The sequence below is a fragment of the Zingiber officinale genome, chromosome 6B, assembly GCF_018446385.1.
Source record: "Zingiber officinale cultivar Zhangliang chromosome 6B, Zo_v1.1, whole genome shotgun sequence".
In the NCBI taxonomy this organism is placed as follows: Eukaryota; Viridiplantae; Streptophyta; class Magnoliopsida; order Zingiberales; family Zingiberaceae; genus Zingiber; species Zingiber officinale.
In genome coordinates this window covers 75,227,001-75,245,886 of record NC_055996.1, presented here as the reverse complement: position 1 = coordinate 75,245,886, position 18,886 = coordinate 75,227,001, and the positions used below count along the sequence as shown (strand labels likewise).

The 18,886-nt window shown below is 37.1% G+C and overlaps 1 protein-coding gene and 1 long non-coding RNA gene across 2 annotated transcripts; one reads left to right on the top strand and one right to left on the bottom strand.

The window, feature by feature from the left end:
* The first annotated feature begins 3,424 nt into the window (after positions 1 to 3,424).
* Positions 3,425 to 5,311, top strand: LOC121992728 (cytochrome P450 86A2-like). The gene has a single exon (XM_042547263.1). The coding sequence runs from the start codon at positions 3,496 to 3,498 to the stop codon at positions 5,107 to 5,109; it is 1,614 nt and encodes a 537-aa protein (XP_042403197.1). The 5' UTR covers positions 3,425 to 3,495; the 3' UTR covers positions 5,110 to 5,311.
* Positions 5,312 to 7,471: 2,160 nt separating this feature from the next.
* LOC121992729 lies at positions 7,472 to 8,118 on the bottom strand. Its single transcript, XR_006114989.1, has 2 exons — positions 8,007 to 8,118; positions 7,472 to 7,906 (listed from the first exon to the last, which is right to left on the bottom strand). It is a non-coding gene; the product is annotated as an uncharacterized LOC121992729 (long non-coding RNA).
* Between the last annotated feature and the right edge of the window lie 10,768 nt (positions 8,119 to 18,886).

The following is an 18,886-nucleotide window of genomic DNA, read 5'->3' as shown; positions in this document are numbered from 1 at the left end:
TCTCTAAATGAAATACGTAATTATGAAATATTAGAATTCTGAGTTGTCCGTCGGAAGAACTTACTGATTTATCCTGTTTGCTGATAGAAAACTTTTATAAAACTGGACCCAATCAATCACCCGATTCAGTGTTATCTGGACTCAACATTATTAAATTACTCGTACTGTAATCAATATTTGGATAAATCTATGGTGCTTCCATGTCCTTGCAGCTATTGAGTGCATAGTTGTTTCCGGTATGGCTAAGCTAGAATACGCTGTTGATCGGAACTTGTTTCCCATTGAACAATTTGGAGCTCACAATAATAATCTCAAGGAGTTTAAGATAAGTCACATATTTATCATTGCCACATTGATCTTATTTTCTTCAATAATAATATCATCTGGTTGTTTAATTTATACGATGGAATATTTTTTTAGCAGTCAGGATCCTCTGATCTGCATTTTATGAACTAGAGGATGGATCACAAATGACGATTGGTTCATTTGAATAGACTCTATCTATTTAACAGATAGGGTTCATTCAAATGGACCAATGAATAGAGTGGTTCATCCTCTGGATTGCAAAGTACGATCCAGAGGATCGACTCTCTTTTTTTTTAGTGTCCATGCTTAATTTGGTATGAACATATCTAGTATGATTATTTTCTTACCAAGTTATTATTTTAGAAGTTGTGGAGGTTTCTTATCAAGCTATTCTTTTGGAGGTTTTCATTACTTCCTGTGTTTATGATTGCATTGACCTAGAGAAACGGCAGTGAAAATCTGTTTCCCATATTTGATAAATTAATCGTGCATCAAGTTAGTTTATGTTCATCAAAGATGCCATTTTGTGATTCAAAGCTTTATTTGGAGACTCTTTTCTCCACTCAGACTAATGATATATCAAATGAAAGAAGTTCTATTGGGAAATTCAGCTTCAGAGTTGCAGATTTGTCTGAGGCAGTTACAAAGGACTGTCTCCTAGACTCCTGTCTTGGCATCATGGGTATTTCTAATCCTGAAACTTCTTTGTTGGAGAATAAGTTTTTGCTCTCTTGGTGACAAAAGGTGAATACGTTCACCTCTAGCGTCCTCGTCAATTCGTCCCAGGACTAATACGGAGGAGGTAAATTACGGACGGCTACTAGCCTTTGGAATAATGACTAACACATAAAAGAGATATTTACCTCGACTTTACCCAGATTCATAAGTTTTTGCTCTCTTGGTCTTTAATATTATGGATTCTGATGCTTTAATTAGTCTGGTTCATGGAGAACTTTTTTGCTCTTTTATGCTTTTTTGATCTTCTGTATTATGGACAGGGATTCTGATGCTTTAAGTTGGTTCATGGAGATGTTTTTTTTTTTTTTTTTTTTGCTCTTGCTCTCTTAGTCTTCATGGAGAAAGAATTATTGATGTCTTTCTTCACCATTCATGTTGTGGTCTTCTTACAGCCAGATTTCCTCCAATGACTTATTTCAGAGGAATTCTGGGGTACTTCAAAAGCTTTCCTCTATCATGGATAGAGTCGCCTACAACAAATTCTCATTGTCCGAGACAATATAAGATTTCCTTTGTTAGGGACAGAGTTGCCTTCAACAAACTACTCAGTGTCCGTAAGAATGCAAAAACTCCTCTGTTTGAAACACAGATTCACCTTCAACAAATTGTTCATTGTCCGAGACAATGCAAGATTTCCTCTGTCATGGATAAAGTTTCCATCAACAAACTACTCACTGTCCGTGACAGTGCAAAGACTCCTCTGTTCGAGACATAATTCGCCTTCAACAAATTATTCATTGTCCGCGACAGTGCAAAGACTCCTCTGTCCAAGACAAATCTGCCTTCAACAAATTAAATCATTGTTTGAGACAATTCAAGATTTCCTCTATCCTGGATAGAGTCACCTACAATGGACTTCATTGTATACTAGCAAAATGGAAAAGTTTTCATGGTCCACTCCATTTTGCATATTCACTCCATCTACACTGATGTATATTAGCAAAATTTTTCAGAGGGAATAATTCACAACCTTCATCTTGCCTTCAATTCTTTGGACCGACGTCATAACTGGAAGAAACGGTCAAACTGCCTGCGATGTAGACGGACGTTCGCCGTCAATGAGCTCAACTACCCAACTTTTAGTTGTTTGACTTTTGGCTCTCTTCTTTGTTCTCGAGCGTACATTTACTGTTTGACCTTGTCTCTGAAGTCTGATCAGTGTCATACACAACGAGGATATATGTTGGATCAACTACTGCAGCACCTACCTTTCTCTTTCATCCGAGGATCTCTTATTACAATTACATTCCTATTTTTCAGGAAACAGATGAAGTTGCGGTCCACTTAATATTCTTATGCTCGGCATTACTTTCTTATGTGCTCGATCTGACCGAGAGGGCGATTTACCACCTTTCTAATTGGATTTACTAAGTAACATCTCAACAAACAAATTTAATCAAATAATATCATACATGTTGTTTGAAAAAAAAAATAATATCTAAGATCCACATAATCAAAAGTAGATGTTCATATATAAACTTTCAGAAAAAATACTACATATGATATCAAAAAATAGATGTACATAGCATCACTAAAGGATAAGAATCTTCACATTGCTGCGTCCATGACCATCCTATCATTTGAGAGGCTACGTTACTTCATTGAAAGGTCATACAAGCCTTAGGTCAACATAGCAAATTCTATGCAGGTTAAGCATAACGTATAAACTTCTCCATGGCAGACCCAACCAACAGTTTCCTTGTCAAAACAATAAAGTGCCAAATGTGGATCAGAGTATGCAATATTCCCACCAACCCATACCTCTTAATCTCCATGTCAACATCTAAAAACTTGAGTAATAGTACTGTGAGTCTACTTAGTTTGTTCAACCAACCTCAAACTGTCTTATTTCTTCTTCTTTAGCATAAAAATTTCCAGCGTCAGATGGCCAACGCTGCAAAAGAGCTGTTGGCCAATTTATCTCCCCTAATGGTCTCTTTATCTTCCTCATCACAGGAACGGTTGTCCATTTAATTGCTAGCAATAAACTTTCAGCACCCAACCAATCCTATTTACGTTCCCCCCCCACCACTCCAATTCAATGCCTCCAACAATGAAAAACCTTCTTTTCGCCATACAATTAGGTGATCTAACAGCACTTAGAGGCTTGCAAATTTGAAGCCTGTGATATAAATTTGAATGTCGTTCATGCTACGGTGATCTCTAGTCAGGCCCCAACGCTATGGACGGCATTTAATGGAAGCTCAAACTGCAAAAGGAGTCCAGCTGAAAGGAAGAAAGCATGCAACTGATGCTCAAGAAGTGAGAAAGGTGGTAGCTGGTGAGAAGCAAGGACACAGTCTGTCCTATTAAATGCCCTTCTGCAAATCCACCTCCTTGCTATAAATTTTCACCTCCTACGGTTCCCTCTCTCATCCTATCTTTTATCTTTTATCTTCTATCTTCTTCATTGCTCCGCCCCTTCTTTTCAACACTGTTGATCCGTGAGCAATGGATGTGGCGACGGTGGTGTTGGTGATCGCCTGCGTGGGGGCGTACGTGGCCTGGTTCTCGCGGCTGGCATCAGGGCTCAAGGGGCCGCGGGTGTGGCCGGTGGTGGGTAGCCTGCCCGGGCTCATCCAGCACTCAGAGCGGATGCACGAGTGGATCGCCGACAACCTCAGAGACACCGGCGGCACGTACCAGACCTGCATTTGCGCGGTGCCGGGGCTGGCGCGGCGGCAGGGGTTGGTGACGGTGACTTGCGACCCGCTCAATCTGGAGCACGTCCTGAAGACGCGGTTCGACAACTATCCCAAGGGCCCGACGTGGCACGCCGTCTTCGTGGACCTCCTCGGCGACGGCATTTTCAACTCCGACGGAGATACGTGGTTGTTCCAGCGGAAGACGGCGGCGCTCGAGTTCACCACGCGGACGCTCCGCGCCGCCATGTCGCGGTGGGTCTGCCGCTCCATCCACCACCGCCTCCTCCCCATTTTGGAAGAGGCCGCCGCCGCCGGGCCCGCCGGTGCCGTCGACCTCCAGGACCTGCTGCTCCGGCTCACCTTTGACAACATCTGCGGGCTGGCCTTCGGCAGGGACCCCGAGACGCTCGCGCTGGGCCTGCCTGAGAACGCCTTCGCCACAGCCTTCGACCACGCCACCGAGGCAAGCCTGCACCGATTCATCTTCCCCGAACCAGTGTGGCGGTTCAAGAAGTGGCTGCAGGTGGGGATGGAGGCGACGCTCACCGGCAGCGTGTCGCACGTCGATCGCTACCTGTCGGCCATCATCAAGTCGCGGAAGCTCGAGTTGAGCGACGGGCGGCGAGACTACGACGACCTTCTCTCGCGGTTCATGAAGAAAGGAGCGTACACCGACGCATTCCTCCAGCACGTGGTGCTAAATTTCATTCTTGCCGGCCGCGACACCTCCTCTGTCGCCCTCAGCTGGTTCTTCTGGCTCGTGTCCACCCACCCAGCCGTGGAGCGCCGCATCGTGCTCGAGCTCGCCGGCGTCCTCGCAAATTCCCGCGGTCGCGACCCCGCCATGTGGCTCGCGACGCCGCTAGCATTCGAGGAGGTCGACCGGCTCGTCTACCTCAAGGCAGCGCTGTCCGAGACGCTCCGGCTGTACCCCTCGGTGCCAGAGGATTCCAAGTACGTGATGGCCAACGACGTGCTCCCGGACGGGACGTTTGTGCCGGCGGGCTCTTCCATTACCTACTCGATCTACTCGGCGGGACGTATGAAGTCGGTGTGGGGGGAGGACTGCCTCGACTTCCGGCCGGAGCGGTGGCTCTCACCTGACGGAAAGCGGTTCGAGCCGCACGACTCGTTCAAATTCGTTGCGTTCAACGCCGGGCCGCGCGTCTGCCTCGGGAAGGACCTGGCCTACCTGCAGATGAAGTCCATCGCCGCCGCAGTGCTGCTGAGGCATCGCCTCACAGTCGCCCCCGGCCACCGCATCGAGCAGAAGATGTCGCTCACGTTGTTCATGAAAAACGGGCTGAGGATGAACGTGCAGGACCGCGACCTCAGCTCCATCGCCGCCGAGCTCAGCCCGTCTCAGCCGGAAGTGGTGGCGCCGGCTCCCGTAGCCGAGGTGGTGGTTGCAACTTGCTGAGCTACTTACCATGAAAAGTATTTGCAGCAAGGCCAAATGTATAGATAGATAGCAAATCAACAGGTTTGGACTCAGTTGGAGCAAGAGGTCAAAGACTAAGTTATAATGAATTCTTATAATGAATTCTTAGAAGGTAAATTGTATTACTGATTAAGTTCTGGGTGCTAAATAAAAGATGAAGGGGATTTTTACAAAGGGATTATAAATTCATAATTAGTAGAAGACATTGCATATGTTGTAGATCGCATCAGAGAATAAAAGTCAATTCCCCCTGAGAATGATAAAAACAGAACAAGAGGCATTTACTCTCATCCAATGAATCGATCAAACAGAGACGTTGAACGTTGAAGTATTTGTTAGATGAACAATATGGAAGATGCAATGGTTTCATTGTTTGGAATGGTGCTTTTGACGTGGGGTTGCTGTGATTTGAGAGGACTGTAGTAGTGAATGTACGTATACTAGAAATGTAATGAAACTGAACTTTCATTATAGGGAGATAAATAGGTCTAAACTGTAAGTGACGAAGTCACAAAACCATAATCGTGAGTGATAGATGACAGTAGGGCAATTAGTTCTACTTCTTGCTGCGAAGATAATGTTTCGTGCTTCTAATTAAGGGCACAATCTCTGAAATGGAAGGTTGGCAACAAAAGCAAGTTGTGACACTGTATTGCTTGTTAAGACTGCTGATTAAATGCTTCAAGAGCGATTGACTGTTATGAAAATTAATAGGAAAGCAATTTTACTATGTTTACTTAAGAAGGCCAATCCAAAAAACAAAAAGTTAAGATGCTTATGAATTTTACTTCACAAGAAACTAGAGCAGAGTTTAACAAGTGCTATGGAATAGAAGGGATGTTACCCATGAAATAGTTCTAGTATTTCAGAAGTCTAATGAGTTGAGAGTTCAGATATCTGCAGCCATTTAGCAACACACACACACACACAAATATTCTAATAAATCATAGAATTGATTCAGCTTGAACAAAATGGTAGAGTAATAAAATTCATTAGGACCTATCAAGCAAGATATCTAATAAAAAAACAGCTAACTTCCTAATAATCTTGACTAAGAGAAAAGATTGTTTGATAGGCATTAAAAATCTAATAGTACTTTCATTTTCTTGTGCTTGAGCTTATCCCACTGAGTGAGTCATTAAAATTTAAGGCTTATCTAAATAAACAAAAATCAGTTCTCCCTAACAGCCTTCACTCGCAATTGTTCTTGACAATGTATTCCTATTCATATATTTTAGCAGCTTGACAAGCCATTAAAAGCAGATTGGTGTAGGTTATTGCCATTTCTTACAGTCAGTGGGTCACTGCAAAGTGTAAATAACCTACAGCATCAGCAAACAATATAGCAAAATCCAAATGCTTTCAAATGAAACATCCATATATTCCTTTTTTTTTAAAAAAAAAATGCAACTATTTTTTATTCCTCTTGTCAATTTGCTACAAAGAATCATAAATTTAATTGGCATCATCATAGTAGTGAACCAAACCATTACAGATATTAATAATGCTTAACATATGTATGGAATCCAGCGAAGCTTGTTCTGTCTTAAAATGCTAGTCCTTTAAGAAATGACACCCTTCTAATATATATGCATAGTAGTTCATGGTACTTGTCCATGTGAACTAATGAACATGGAGCATTCTACCTTCGACAGATCTCTTCATGACCATCTTAACTCAAGTATATGGGCTCAAGCTATAATACCACCTTAAATCAATGTGAAGGTCATTTCATCACAAAATGACTACTCATTTGAGAGGGAGATATCATCATAACATTTAAAGATGGCATACCACGATAGTTTTCTTTTCCATGTAGAAGTAATAGGCATAGAACATCATAGCTTCAATATGACACCTGCATTAAGGGATGTGCTATTGTAACCACAAAGAGGGGCGACAACTCTACCCCATTCAAAGGCAAAACAAGTTGTTCCTGAATCAACACTTATCAGGCTTGGAATTTGTGACTTTGGTAGGTTCAGGTTAAGTCAGCCAACCATGTTAGTCAACCTGAATTTGATCTTGGTTACATGGTCTGTTCCACACACTTCTTTAGCATCATAGTCCTATTTAGTTCTGCATCTAATGAAACAGACCCTTTATCTAAGCTAGAGTTTACTTCATCACCCTCCACCCCCATGAACTCTAGTCAGTTTCAACTTTCAAACTTGCTTTAGTTTTGCTCATAAGGTTTCCCTAAGTCAGGGCTCATTATGCGTCTTTTAAGAAGGCAAGAAGCAATAGTGAGAAATTGCAATGGAATGCCACAAAAGAGAAACTTTATTGCAATTAACCTTTTAGACAGACGTATGCAATCTTGAATTTGGGATCTCCTACATTCCACAAATTTAATTTGATTAAAACAGAAGCAGCATTCTAGAGCAGTGAATCAACAAAGCACATGGCAGGGGATAAATGTCAATTATTGCTTGTTATATCATGCAAACAAAATACATTAATTTCTACGGAGAGAATAGACTTCGAGTCACAATGAATCCTTCAGGAAAAATTTGCCATGTTCAAGTACCCTAACTAAACCCCCAATTTCCCATTTCAACAAAAAAACTTGATCCATCTTTTTCTCTAGTGTTCGTCCAGAGTTTACCATTGGGGTAATTATCAAACTTTCGTCAACAATAAGAACAGGAACACGAGCACGACAAAGGAAGAGAGATGGCCTGATATGGAGACATGATGCGCCATCCCTTTGGTATGAGGCTTCAGCGAGGCAGAGAGAAGGCACGAGACTCGAATCTATTCAAACTCCTCCTTCCTGTCTCCGGCGATCAACACCATTCGTTATGACCACGCAACGCATCAAAAGGGAAGAGCGAAATGGCAACGATTACGCGATCGATGAACCAGAACATTACCGCTTACCAGGCCGATGGACTGGCCGTCCAGTGAGACGGCGACGATCGTCCCCATCGCGGAAGCATTCGCGGCCGCGGCATCATCTGCTCCCCCATCCCCATGGTTGCGATTGAGAAAAAAAGGTTGTCCAATAATTTAAATTTTTAGGAATTTTTTAAAAAATAAAAATATTCCAATAATTGGAACTGAAAATGTCTTGATTAATTCTACTAGGTAATTTATAAATATGTCTTTTTTTTTTTAATTTTTGTTTGTAGCTTAGCTATGTATTTATCTATGTGAATTACCGAATTTCTGCAATAATTTATTTGATTTAAAACTTTTTGCACCAACATACTATCAAATTTGTACAGCTAATATAATTTTTATAAATCTAACATCAACTATAACTAGAGAATTAGTTTAAGAGAAGTATAATATAAACTAGCATAAGAGTGATGGATTGAATGAATTTAGATTGAATTGAAATAAGATTTTATAAAAAAATTCTCAATTTAAACTTGATTCGAATCCGAATACTTCAATCAACCTGAATAACTTAATAAAAAAAATATAATTTTTTTATTATTTTTTCTATAATTCATTATTTTTATTTTGATACTTTATCATTATTATATCAAATCCATGATGAATCCTCGATTCAAGTCTTCAAGTACATAGGTCCATAATTTTTCAAATTCAATAAAAACATCTTATTCTTAGTCATAGACATCTTAGTAATAAGATTAGAATCTTCATTTCTTAACCAAAATATGCGATCATTCAAATGAATCTTTCCAAAAGTTGATCAATACTTAAGATATTGTTAGTCAATTTTAGAACATAGTAAACATTACAAAAGACTTTATAGCCATCATTATTTGTTTCAAGAAGAATTATACTTTTGCCTTCAATTTTCACTTTTGTGTTGTCTCCAAAGTTTACAGAGACTTTCTTTTTTGTATCAAACTCCGCATATTTACTTTCTCACCCATCATACGATTGCTAGCTCCTTTGTAAAGGTACAATGTGTTTGTTTTTCCAATAGAGTCATCCTTGAGTGCAAGAAACAAGGATTGATAGATTCACATCATCTTCCTTGGTTTCCATTAGATTTGCTTCTTCATTTTCCATGTTTGATTGACACTCCAAAGAACAATGCCCAAACTTGTGACAAGAATAATATTCAATATGAAATTTATTTCTTTTATCATCATACCGCAAATAGTTACATCTTTCTCTTGCTCATTCACGACCTCTTGCAAATGTTTGATTTCTTTTTATCAAACTAAGAGGGTTGCTCATCTCTCCCTTGACCATGGGCATGTTCCAAACCTCGTCCTTTGCCTCGTCCTTGGCCTCGACCTTTACTAGAGACACCTCATTTGGTCTTTAAATTGGTGTTTGTTTGTAATAGATGTTCTAAGTGCTCTTGCTTTCCACGATTCATCCTTTCTTCATGAACTCGTAATGATCTATTTAATTCATCAATGGTCATGATCTCTAAATATTTGGACTTTTCAATTACAACAACATGATTAAACTTTATGCTAAGAAAGTGTAGTATCTTCTCAATTCCTGAATGGCAAATATGATTTCTCCAAATATCTTTATTTGATTGATAATAAAGAGCAATTCAAACTCACCTTTAGAGTTTGAAGTCACACCTTCTTCACCTTGTCTACTCCCATACTAGAGTTATGAAGTGTCTCTCATGCTTTCTTTGATATTGTCTCAGGCTATGTTCTTAAGAAATCAATGTCTCATGGCTATGTTCTGGATGGTAAGAGCACATTGATTTCTCTTTCTTTTTTTCTTTCTCCAAAGCATCCTTTTGGGTTTAAGATACAATTGCCACATCTAAGCATGCACTTTTCAAAGTCATTTTCAACAATATCTCATACTCCTCATGATCCAAGAATAACCTTCATTCTAAGTGACTAATTCTTATAGTTGAGTTTGATAAGTTGTGGGTATTGGAAAGAAAAAGATTTTGATGTCATTGGCTTTAATATTACTTTGTTGGAAGGTGATGGACTCTCAAATAGCTTTCAAGGAAGAGAAGAGAAGTTTTAGTATAAAGACTTGTATTATAAAAATGACTTGTCTTGCAACTTTATATTACATGAATATTTATACTAACTCAATATATAGAAACTCCAAGTCCATGCATCATTAATTAAATGCATAAACCTATTCTATCTAGATACATGATTTCCAAGATTAATGTCTTACTTTTTTTCATGTACATCAAACATTTATTATGGTGCATGTATTCAATTTTAATTAAACTTCTAATAGTAATCAAGTCAAACCCAGCCTCAAATGAATTAAGCAGTTGAAATGGTTGTTCAAGCTTGACTTGATTTTTTTTTATGAGCTTGAGCTAGGCTTAAGCTTAATTCATTTATATGTGATTGAGCTTTCGGTTCAAGTCTGTTTGAAAATTTTATAACTTTAATCTTGTTTGATTAATTATTAAGTTTGATAATACTATCTTATTTGTTCATTTTAAAAGTTTCTTTATTTATTTACCATGTTGATGAGGGGTTTTATTGATGAACATGTTTCATAATATTTGTTCATGAACATTGTTCACGAACAATTGACAATCCTTATTTATAGACATTAATGAGATGAACATATGTGTTCATGTTTGTTAATTTAATTAACTTTAAATATATTAAACGAATATAAATAAGTTTTTATCAAACTAAACACCAAACTTACTCTTGAACATTGGATTCATTTACAATCATCATAATCTACAGTAGCAAAGAATACAATAAAATTCAAATACTTTGCAAATGAACTTCCATAATTCTTTTTTTTTTTAAAAAAAAATGTAACTATTTCTTATTTGTCTTGCCAATTTGCTATAAAAAATCACAAATTTAGCTGCCATCATCATATTAGTGAACTAAATAAATTTAAATCTGTTTTCAAAATTACTTTCCACTTTGAAAATTTGTTTTGAAAACTTTTTTTTTTAAATCTGTTTTGAAAATTGCTTTCCACTTTGAAAACCATTACTTAATTGTGCTTTGAACTTTATTTACTTATGACACTTTTAAATACTCTCAAAATTCTTAACTTGTGTTTGAAAATTTTCTCAAAATTATTTTGAAAACCTCATTTTAAAAATCCGTCCGAAATACTTTGTAAAATGTTCTTTAAAAAATAGGTTGAATATACCTTTATTTTTTTTAATATTTTATTTTGGAAAATAGGTTATAAAATTTTCTCAAAGTTTCCTTTGAAAAATTATCTTTCAAATCTTGCTTCCAAGATTACTTTGCATAATATGCTTTGAAAAGTCACTTTAAACAATTACTTTGCAAAATTTACTTTGAAAATTCTGCGCTTTAAAAATTTCTTTGAAAATGTTTCCAAAATTATTGTGTTGGTAAATTTATTTGAAAACACTTTTGTGAAATGTTTTGAAAAACTCTAAAGTCTTTGAAATTTTTGCAAATACCTGAAATTTTTCTTGAAAAATTCATTGGAAAATATTTTGAAAAATATTTGAAATTACCTTAAAATTATTTTCACAAATGGGTTGTAAAATCACTTCAAAATATTACTTTACAAAACTCGTTTAAAAAGTGCCTTGAAAAATCACTTAAAAATTTCCTCCTTAAAATAGACCTAAATATCTTTAGTGCTTGATAAATTTACTTAGTTGGTTTGCATATTTAATATTTTTAATGACTTACTTGCATAATTTTTGCTGAATGCTAAAGAGAGAGGGTAAGAGTTTAAGTAAGAAAAAGTAAGAAAATAAGAAAGTCTGAAAAACTTAAGAAAATAGTAGGCGTCGGTCTGACTTAGAGTTTCAGCGAAACTCAAAGTTAGGACCGAACATTTTGGAGATTGCCAAATATTACTCTTCTTTACATATTATTGCTTGTAGGATTAACTTTGTGTTGTAGAAAAACAAAGGCTAGAAAAAGGAGCTCCAAGCACCCGAAGCTTGTCTAGCCACCCGAAGTTTGTCCAAGTGCCTGGAGGTTCGGGCGCTCGGAGGTGCTCCAGGCGCTTGGATAGGTGGATAGGGACTCGGATGATGGGCTAGAGTGGCACGCTATGACTGGCCAATCCAAGTAAGCGGTTAAGTGCCCGGACTGGTTCGGGCACCCAAAGATGGATAAAGTTTACATGATAAACTTTTGATGAGGTGCAACCATGTTAGCTCACTCCAGGCGCCTAGGGGTGGTTCTAGATACCTGAAGAGGTCCTATATAAAGGCCTTTGAGTAGTAACTTCATATCATCAATCACTCCGACTTTTGTTCTCATGCGCTGCTTTAAGAAGCTCTCCACGAGATCGAAAAGCTGCTCTGACAACTGATACTAAAGCTTAGACTCTACTTGTTGTCGATACATTTTATTTTATTACATTGTACCTAAATTGTTATAATATTTTTGAGCTTATAGTAATTGCTCAATAAAAGCACTCAACGAGTATGAACCTTGAATTAGAAGTCGTCAAAGGCTCGAAACTAAGTAAAACTACTTGTCTTAGCGCTCCTTCTTTCATTTATTTATTTTTCGTTGTGTATTCTTGTGATTTTTGGAAAAGCAACGAACGCTATTCACCCTTCTAGCATCATTTCGATCCTACAAGTGGTATCAAAATTGGTGCATTTTTTTATTTTGTATTTTTAGTTTTTTACCATTAGTCAGAATTGGTGAAATCTATTAGGGTGTGAATTGCATGTAGAAATAAAAATAACCCCTTTCTCATGCTTTGAACTTTGATTAGTAAGCATAAATAATTTAAGTAAAAATAAACTGAACAACTAAATAAAAAGGAGGCGAGGAATTATTTGGTTATAACCTAGGTGGTTGTTAATCCAAGACTTTGAAAGTGCTCCACTAGAAAACTCCTTTGTTGAAGGTAGAGTAGCCTCTTACAGATGTTGACAGCTCACAAGAAAGACTAAGAAGTGATTACAAGATTTGTAGTTCAGTTGTTGTATAATTTTTAGTTTCAGGAGTCTTTTTATAGCCTCTAGAAAAACCTATATGCTGCTTAGAGGTGCCTCCAAGAGGATCTAGGGCACCTCCAAGAAGATAAACTTTTATCTTCAACTCAACGATTGTTGCTAATAGATATGCTCGGTTGAAGGCACCTTCAATGAGCTCAAAGACACCTTCGCACTGTTCATGCGAGGTGTCTCCCAAACAATTGGAGGCACCTTCCATGAAGCAGATCAACCTTCCAGACGAATGCGCGAGGGCGCCTCCAAGCCTCTTGAAGGCGCCTTCCAGGAAGCAGATCAGCCTCCATGTTGATCTTGTTCACGTAGGTGATGCTTCGGTTTACCGAAGTTAAGCTGACTTAAACCTAACTCTGACCTTCTCCTCGAGCAGACTTCCTCCCCAACTTCTCATCCCATAAACGTTGTGCATGTCCTTTTCGTCCATCGGTGTACTCTTCTACAACACCTCGTCCCTCGAATGCACCGAGCCTGTTGACTCCCTTCCAGTGTCATCCTTCTCGTTTGCTGCGTCTTTTGCTTGACTTCTTGTGTTTCTCAGCTCCTGTACACTTAGACACAAGACATCAAATACAAACAGGACCTAACTTAACTCGGTTGACCACATCAAAACTGACATAAGGTACTTACAATCTCCTCTTTTTTGATGTACATCAACCCGAGTTAAAGTTAGGGTTAAAACAAAATATAATATAATAAATAAGTGAATAAAATTTCAATGACACTAATTATTTTGCAAATCAGTATAGGAATAAATTTTCAATTATCCTACCTCCCCCTTAAGTTATACTTATTTCTCCTCCTTTGATCACATCAAAAAATAGGGAAAAAATAAAATAAATAGTTAGAAAATTTTAAAAGTTTTTATAGGGGTACATAACAAGAATTGCTAGTAAGCTAATATTTTTCAGCAATAATTTTTAAAAATATTCTATTTTTACTAATTAATCTTTTTTTTGATTAAAAAATAATTTAAAAATTTGTTTCAAAAAATCCTAAATTTTTTTATCCCACTTAAACAAAATAAGTTAGATCATTAGAAAAATTTTCATAGAAAGTTATTATTTAATCTAACATAAATGATTTATTTTAGTAGAGTACTCCAATTTTTAAAAATAAATCTTTAAAAATATATTTTTAACTCTAAAAATTCTATTAATTTTTCTAAATATGTAAAACAGATTGTTTAATGACAAAAAAAATTAAAGTGTCCAAGTTTCTATATTCTTAAATTTTAAATATTTTAAATAAATTTTTTAGAAAATAATTTATAAATTTTTTATTATTTATCATAAAATTCTGAAAATTTTTTTCCCTCAATAGAGACACTACTGTTCTATTAGTCTAAAAATTTTGAATAGAAAATTTAAATAAAATATTATTAAAAATAATTTCTAAGTCAAATAATTTCAACAACCGTATATGCATGCACCACAATGCAAATTTTCAATCAATAATGCAACTCCAACAACACATACCCATCATGTGTATACTCAACATCAATATACATAATCAGCATGCTAATCGAATAAATCGGACATTCCTATGATACAACTACATGTGTATATGTTACAGAGTTCAGATAACAACAGTCGAGACTGTATCGAATTAAACTAGATTACATCCAAGGTCAAACAGAAGTGACAAGCAGGAAAGCAACAAATATACAGATTTAAGATAATAACAACCAAAACATCCAAATATAGCCATGCTTTAAAGTTCAAAGAACTAAATAAAAAGCAAGAAAGAAATACTCGCATCGATATATCTCGTATCAACAAAACCACCCATGTCACGTGGCTCGTCACGTATCAAGGTCCTGTATCATATAATGTATCAAAATATATACATATACTATGATGTATAAATCATGTATTAAAAGAAATAGCTATCCCTAATGCACCAGCTAACCCTAGATAATGTCCCCTTCTATTAATTAAATTAAAACCACTTCTCCTTTCATAATTGTTCAAAATGGAATAACCCTAATATTCCATAATCAATTGGATTAGGTTCAAATATGATTCACCTTTAAATCCTTACCCATACTCATAGTTTCCAATCCAAAATCCCTAATCTAATATCAACAGGGAATACAACAATACCTACTAGTAAATTTAAGCAAAACAAAACCCTACAACCTATTAGAAACTCTTATCAAGTAGCTTACTAATCAGAAAACCAGAAGTATACACTAGAAAAATGTTTACCTTGAGGTTTTGACAGCAAATTCCGAATCTCACAACCAACAAGACTCCTACCTACTGCTATCAAGAACCCTTACACTAAGGGGGCGTTTGGTTTAGGGTAATAGGAGTGGGGAATGAGAATGAGAATCATTGATTCCCATTGTTAATGTTTGGATTATAGGAATAGGAATACAAATAAAGGAATGAATCCTTGAAATTGGGTAATAACTCATTCCCATGTACCCCCCTTCAATGAGCCATTACCCTATTTTCATCAATCAAAATATTTCCTTATTCCAAAAATACCCTTGACTTAAAACTAAAATTTTCTCCATTAATATCAAATATCAAAATATATTTATTTATTTTTTCTTTCATATCACTTATCTCTCCTTATTTTCTCTCATTATATTTTCTCTCTCATCATTTTATCACACACTTTCTCTCTCCTTAATCTCTCCTATCACACTCTCTTTCCTCTTTTTTTCTCATTACACTTTCTCTCTCATCATACTTTATCTCTCCTCAATATCTTCCATCGCATTCTCTTCCTTCTTTTTTTCCTCATCACACTTTCTCTCTCCTTAATCTCTCCCATCACACTCTTTTTTCTCATCACACTTTCTCTCTCATCATACTTTCTCTCTCCTCAATCTCTCTTATCACACTTCCTCCTTTTTTCCTCAACACAATGTCTCTCTCATTATACTTTCTCTCTCATCATACTTTCTCTCTCCTCAATTTCTCTGATCACACTTACTCCTTTTTCCTCAACACACTTTCTCTCTCATCATACTTTCTCTCTCCTCAATCTCTCTTATCACACTTACGCCTTTTTTCCTCAACACACTTTCTCTCTCATCATACTTTCTCTCTCCTCAATCTCTCCCATCATATTCACTGTTCTCTTTTTCTCTCACCATACTTTCTCTCTCCTCAATCTCTCTCATGACACACTCTCTCCTCATTTTTTCTCACTATATTTTCTCTCTCTTCATCCTCTCCTATCATACTTTCTCTCACATCATATTTTCTCTCATCATACTCTCTCCAATCACACTCTCTTTTTTCATTTTCTCTCATCACACTTTCTCTCTCTTCATTCTTTCTTATCACACTTTCTCTCTCATAATACTTTCTCTCTCATCATTCTCTTTCATCATATTTTTCTCTCACATTCATCTTTCTCTCACATCTAATTTGTTCTCTTATTTTCCTTTATGGGTAAAAAAGGAAACTTTGATTTATTCCGATAGAAGATATACAACTAACCAAACATTACTTTTAAGAGTGATATCCATGCTCATACTCATTCCCACTCCACAATACAATGATTCCCATTCCGGTTCCTATTCCTAGGAAAGAACCAAACGCCCCCTTAAAAATTCCCACATGGTTATTTCTTTAACAACACTTATTATTATTATTATTATTATAATAATAATAATTATTATTATTAATTTTTTTGCATATCTTATATTCTCCTCTCCTATAAAAATTTGGTCCCCAAATTTACGACTATCCACTAATTTTTGAGGTTGAGAGTGATTTATTTGGTTTATTTTGATTTATGTAGTAAATTTTATTTTTTGGTACATAGTACTGATTGAGTCCTACTTACGTGGTTAGGCACGCTTTCGAAATCCAAGCTTTAGTTAATTTTGAATTTTGGGTTATCATTAAAAATGATTTAAATGTAAAGTTGAACTTGTATCCAAGTTTGATTTTATTGTACACAACCCTTTGGGATCCAAGTATCATATTCAGATACTTGGATCTTGAGGTAAACATTTCCAACTATTCTTTTAACTCTTCAACTTGACTTTTCAAGATAGAATTTCTTCCTCAAGATTTGTAGCTTGAGTGAATTTTCTATCTTGAACTTGGTCAGTTGATGAGATCAAGCTTAGTTGTTCCTTAAAGATGTTATTTTTCTTAAGGAGTTTAGTGTGTTCCTCAATTTTTATTAACTTTTTGTTTAGGCAAGAAATAATTTAAAAAAAATTGTAGTGTAATTAAATGTTACCCCAGTTGGTTCATCTAAACCAGATGCATATTCGTTGCTCATCCCATATTCTGATTCTTGATCTAATTCACCTCCGGTTGTCATCAGTGCGAGGTAACTAGCTTGCTTCGGTTCATCTGCTCTCGATCCGTCCGAGGTCCCAAGTCACTTTTAGTGCCTTCTTTTACTTCTTGATCTTATCTTCGTTCGGACATTCGTGTTTGAAGTGCCCCTTCTTGTTACAGCCGTAGCACATGATGTTCGCCTTTGGTTATTGGATGTCGACTTGGACATCCTTTTCATGCCATGTTTGGTGAAGCTTTTCTTGCGTCTAGTGAACACCTTCCTTATTATGTTCACCAGTTGCTCTTCTTCATCTAATTTAGACTAGGGTTCAGTTTCTATTTTGGGTTTATCTCCCTTCGAAGTGCCTACAAGAAATACAATTCCTTTCTTGATCTTTGGGTCGTTAGTTTGTTTATGCAACTCTAATTCATAAAATAATTTATCTAGTTTTAATTTAGAGAGGTTCCTCAAAACCTTATAGACATCTACGATCGATGCCCATAGTGAGTTTCGAGGGAACGAATTCAGAGCATACCTGATAATGTTGTGATTCTCGAGTTAATGTCTAATCATGTGCAGGTCGTTGAGGATATCCTTGATCCTTATGTGTAGTTGGCTTACAGTTTCTCAATCCTGTATTTTAATATTAAATACAAAATTCAACAAAAGATCACGTTTCGTTACCCTTGAGTCAGTAGTCCCTTCGTGTAGCTCGATTAACTTGTCTCATAACTCCTTTGCGTTCTCGTGTAGGCCAACTCGGTTGAGTTATTCTTTCGTGAGTCCGCATTGGATTGTGTTCAACGCTTTTGAGTCAATTTGAGCTTTCTTCTTATCTTCTAGACTCCATCTTTCAGGATCGAGCGGTACTTTTGTTGCTTTGTCTATAGGCGCTTGGTACCCTCGTCAAATAATGAACCATTGCTCAATGCCCCATCTTTAAGTAGACCTCCATCCTCTTCTTCCAATAAAAAAATTATTTCCGTTGAAGAGAGGAGGATGAGCGGTGTTGAATCTCTTAAGTTGGTTCATTGATTACAAACACTGAAAATGAAAAGCTAAAAGGGGGTATCAAGACTTGGTCTTGAATTAGTAGTGCTTGAGAGAGAAAAAAAATATTGACGACTTGAGTGGTGTTTGTTGGTGCAGGAAGCATTCGATAATCGAACCTAAGTTTTGATAATGGCAAAGAGTTCAAAGTTAAGGTTATGTGTGATCTAATGGGTTTGAATGAGCTTGCAGGAAAGTCCTAAGTGTACTTAGGCAAAAGTCCTAGCTGCGGTTAGGCAGGTGGAAAACCCTAGGTCCTAGGGGGTGGTAACCTTAGGCAGAAAGTCTTGGCGAATCGAGGTCTTCAGGCAAAAGTCCTAGAGTCGAGTCGAAGACTCTAGGTGGAAAGTCCTGGTATTGCGAACCAGGTGAAAGACTGGGTGGGTCGTAGAGAGGACGTCCAGCGGAAAGTCCTGGAGCCTCGGGCGCTGACCAAAAGTCTAGTTGGTCTAGAGGATCAACTGACAACAGGTAAACTCTCCTGAGTGGAATAGGTGAGGACGCGTTCCCCAGTGAAGGAACAATAGGCATCGGTTCAACTTAAGGTTTCTAGTCAGAAATCCAAAGTCAGAACCGGACAGTCCGATA

Coding starts and splice junctions, on each gene's coding strand:
- LOC121992728 (XM_042547263.1), top strand. CDS start 3,496: ATGGATGTGGCGACGGTGGTGTTGGTGATCGCCTGCGTGGGGGCGTAC.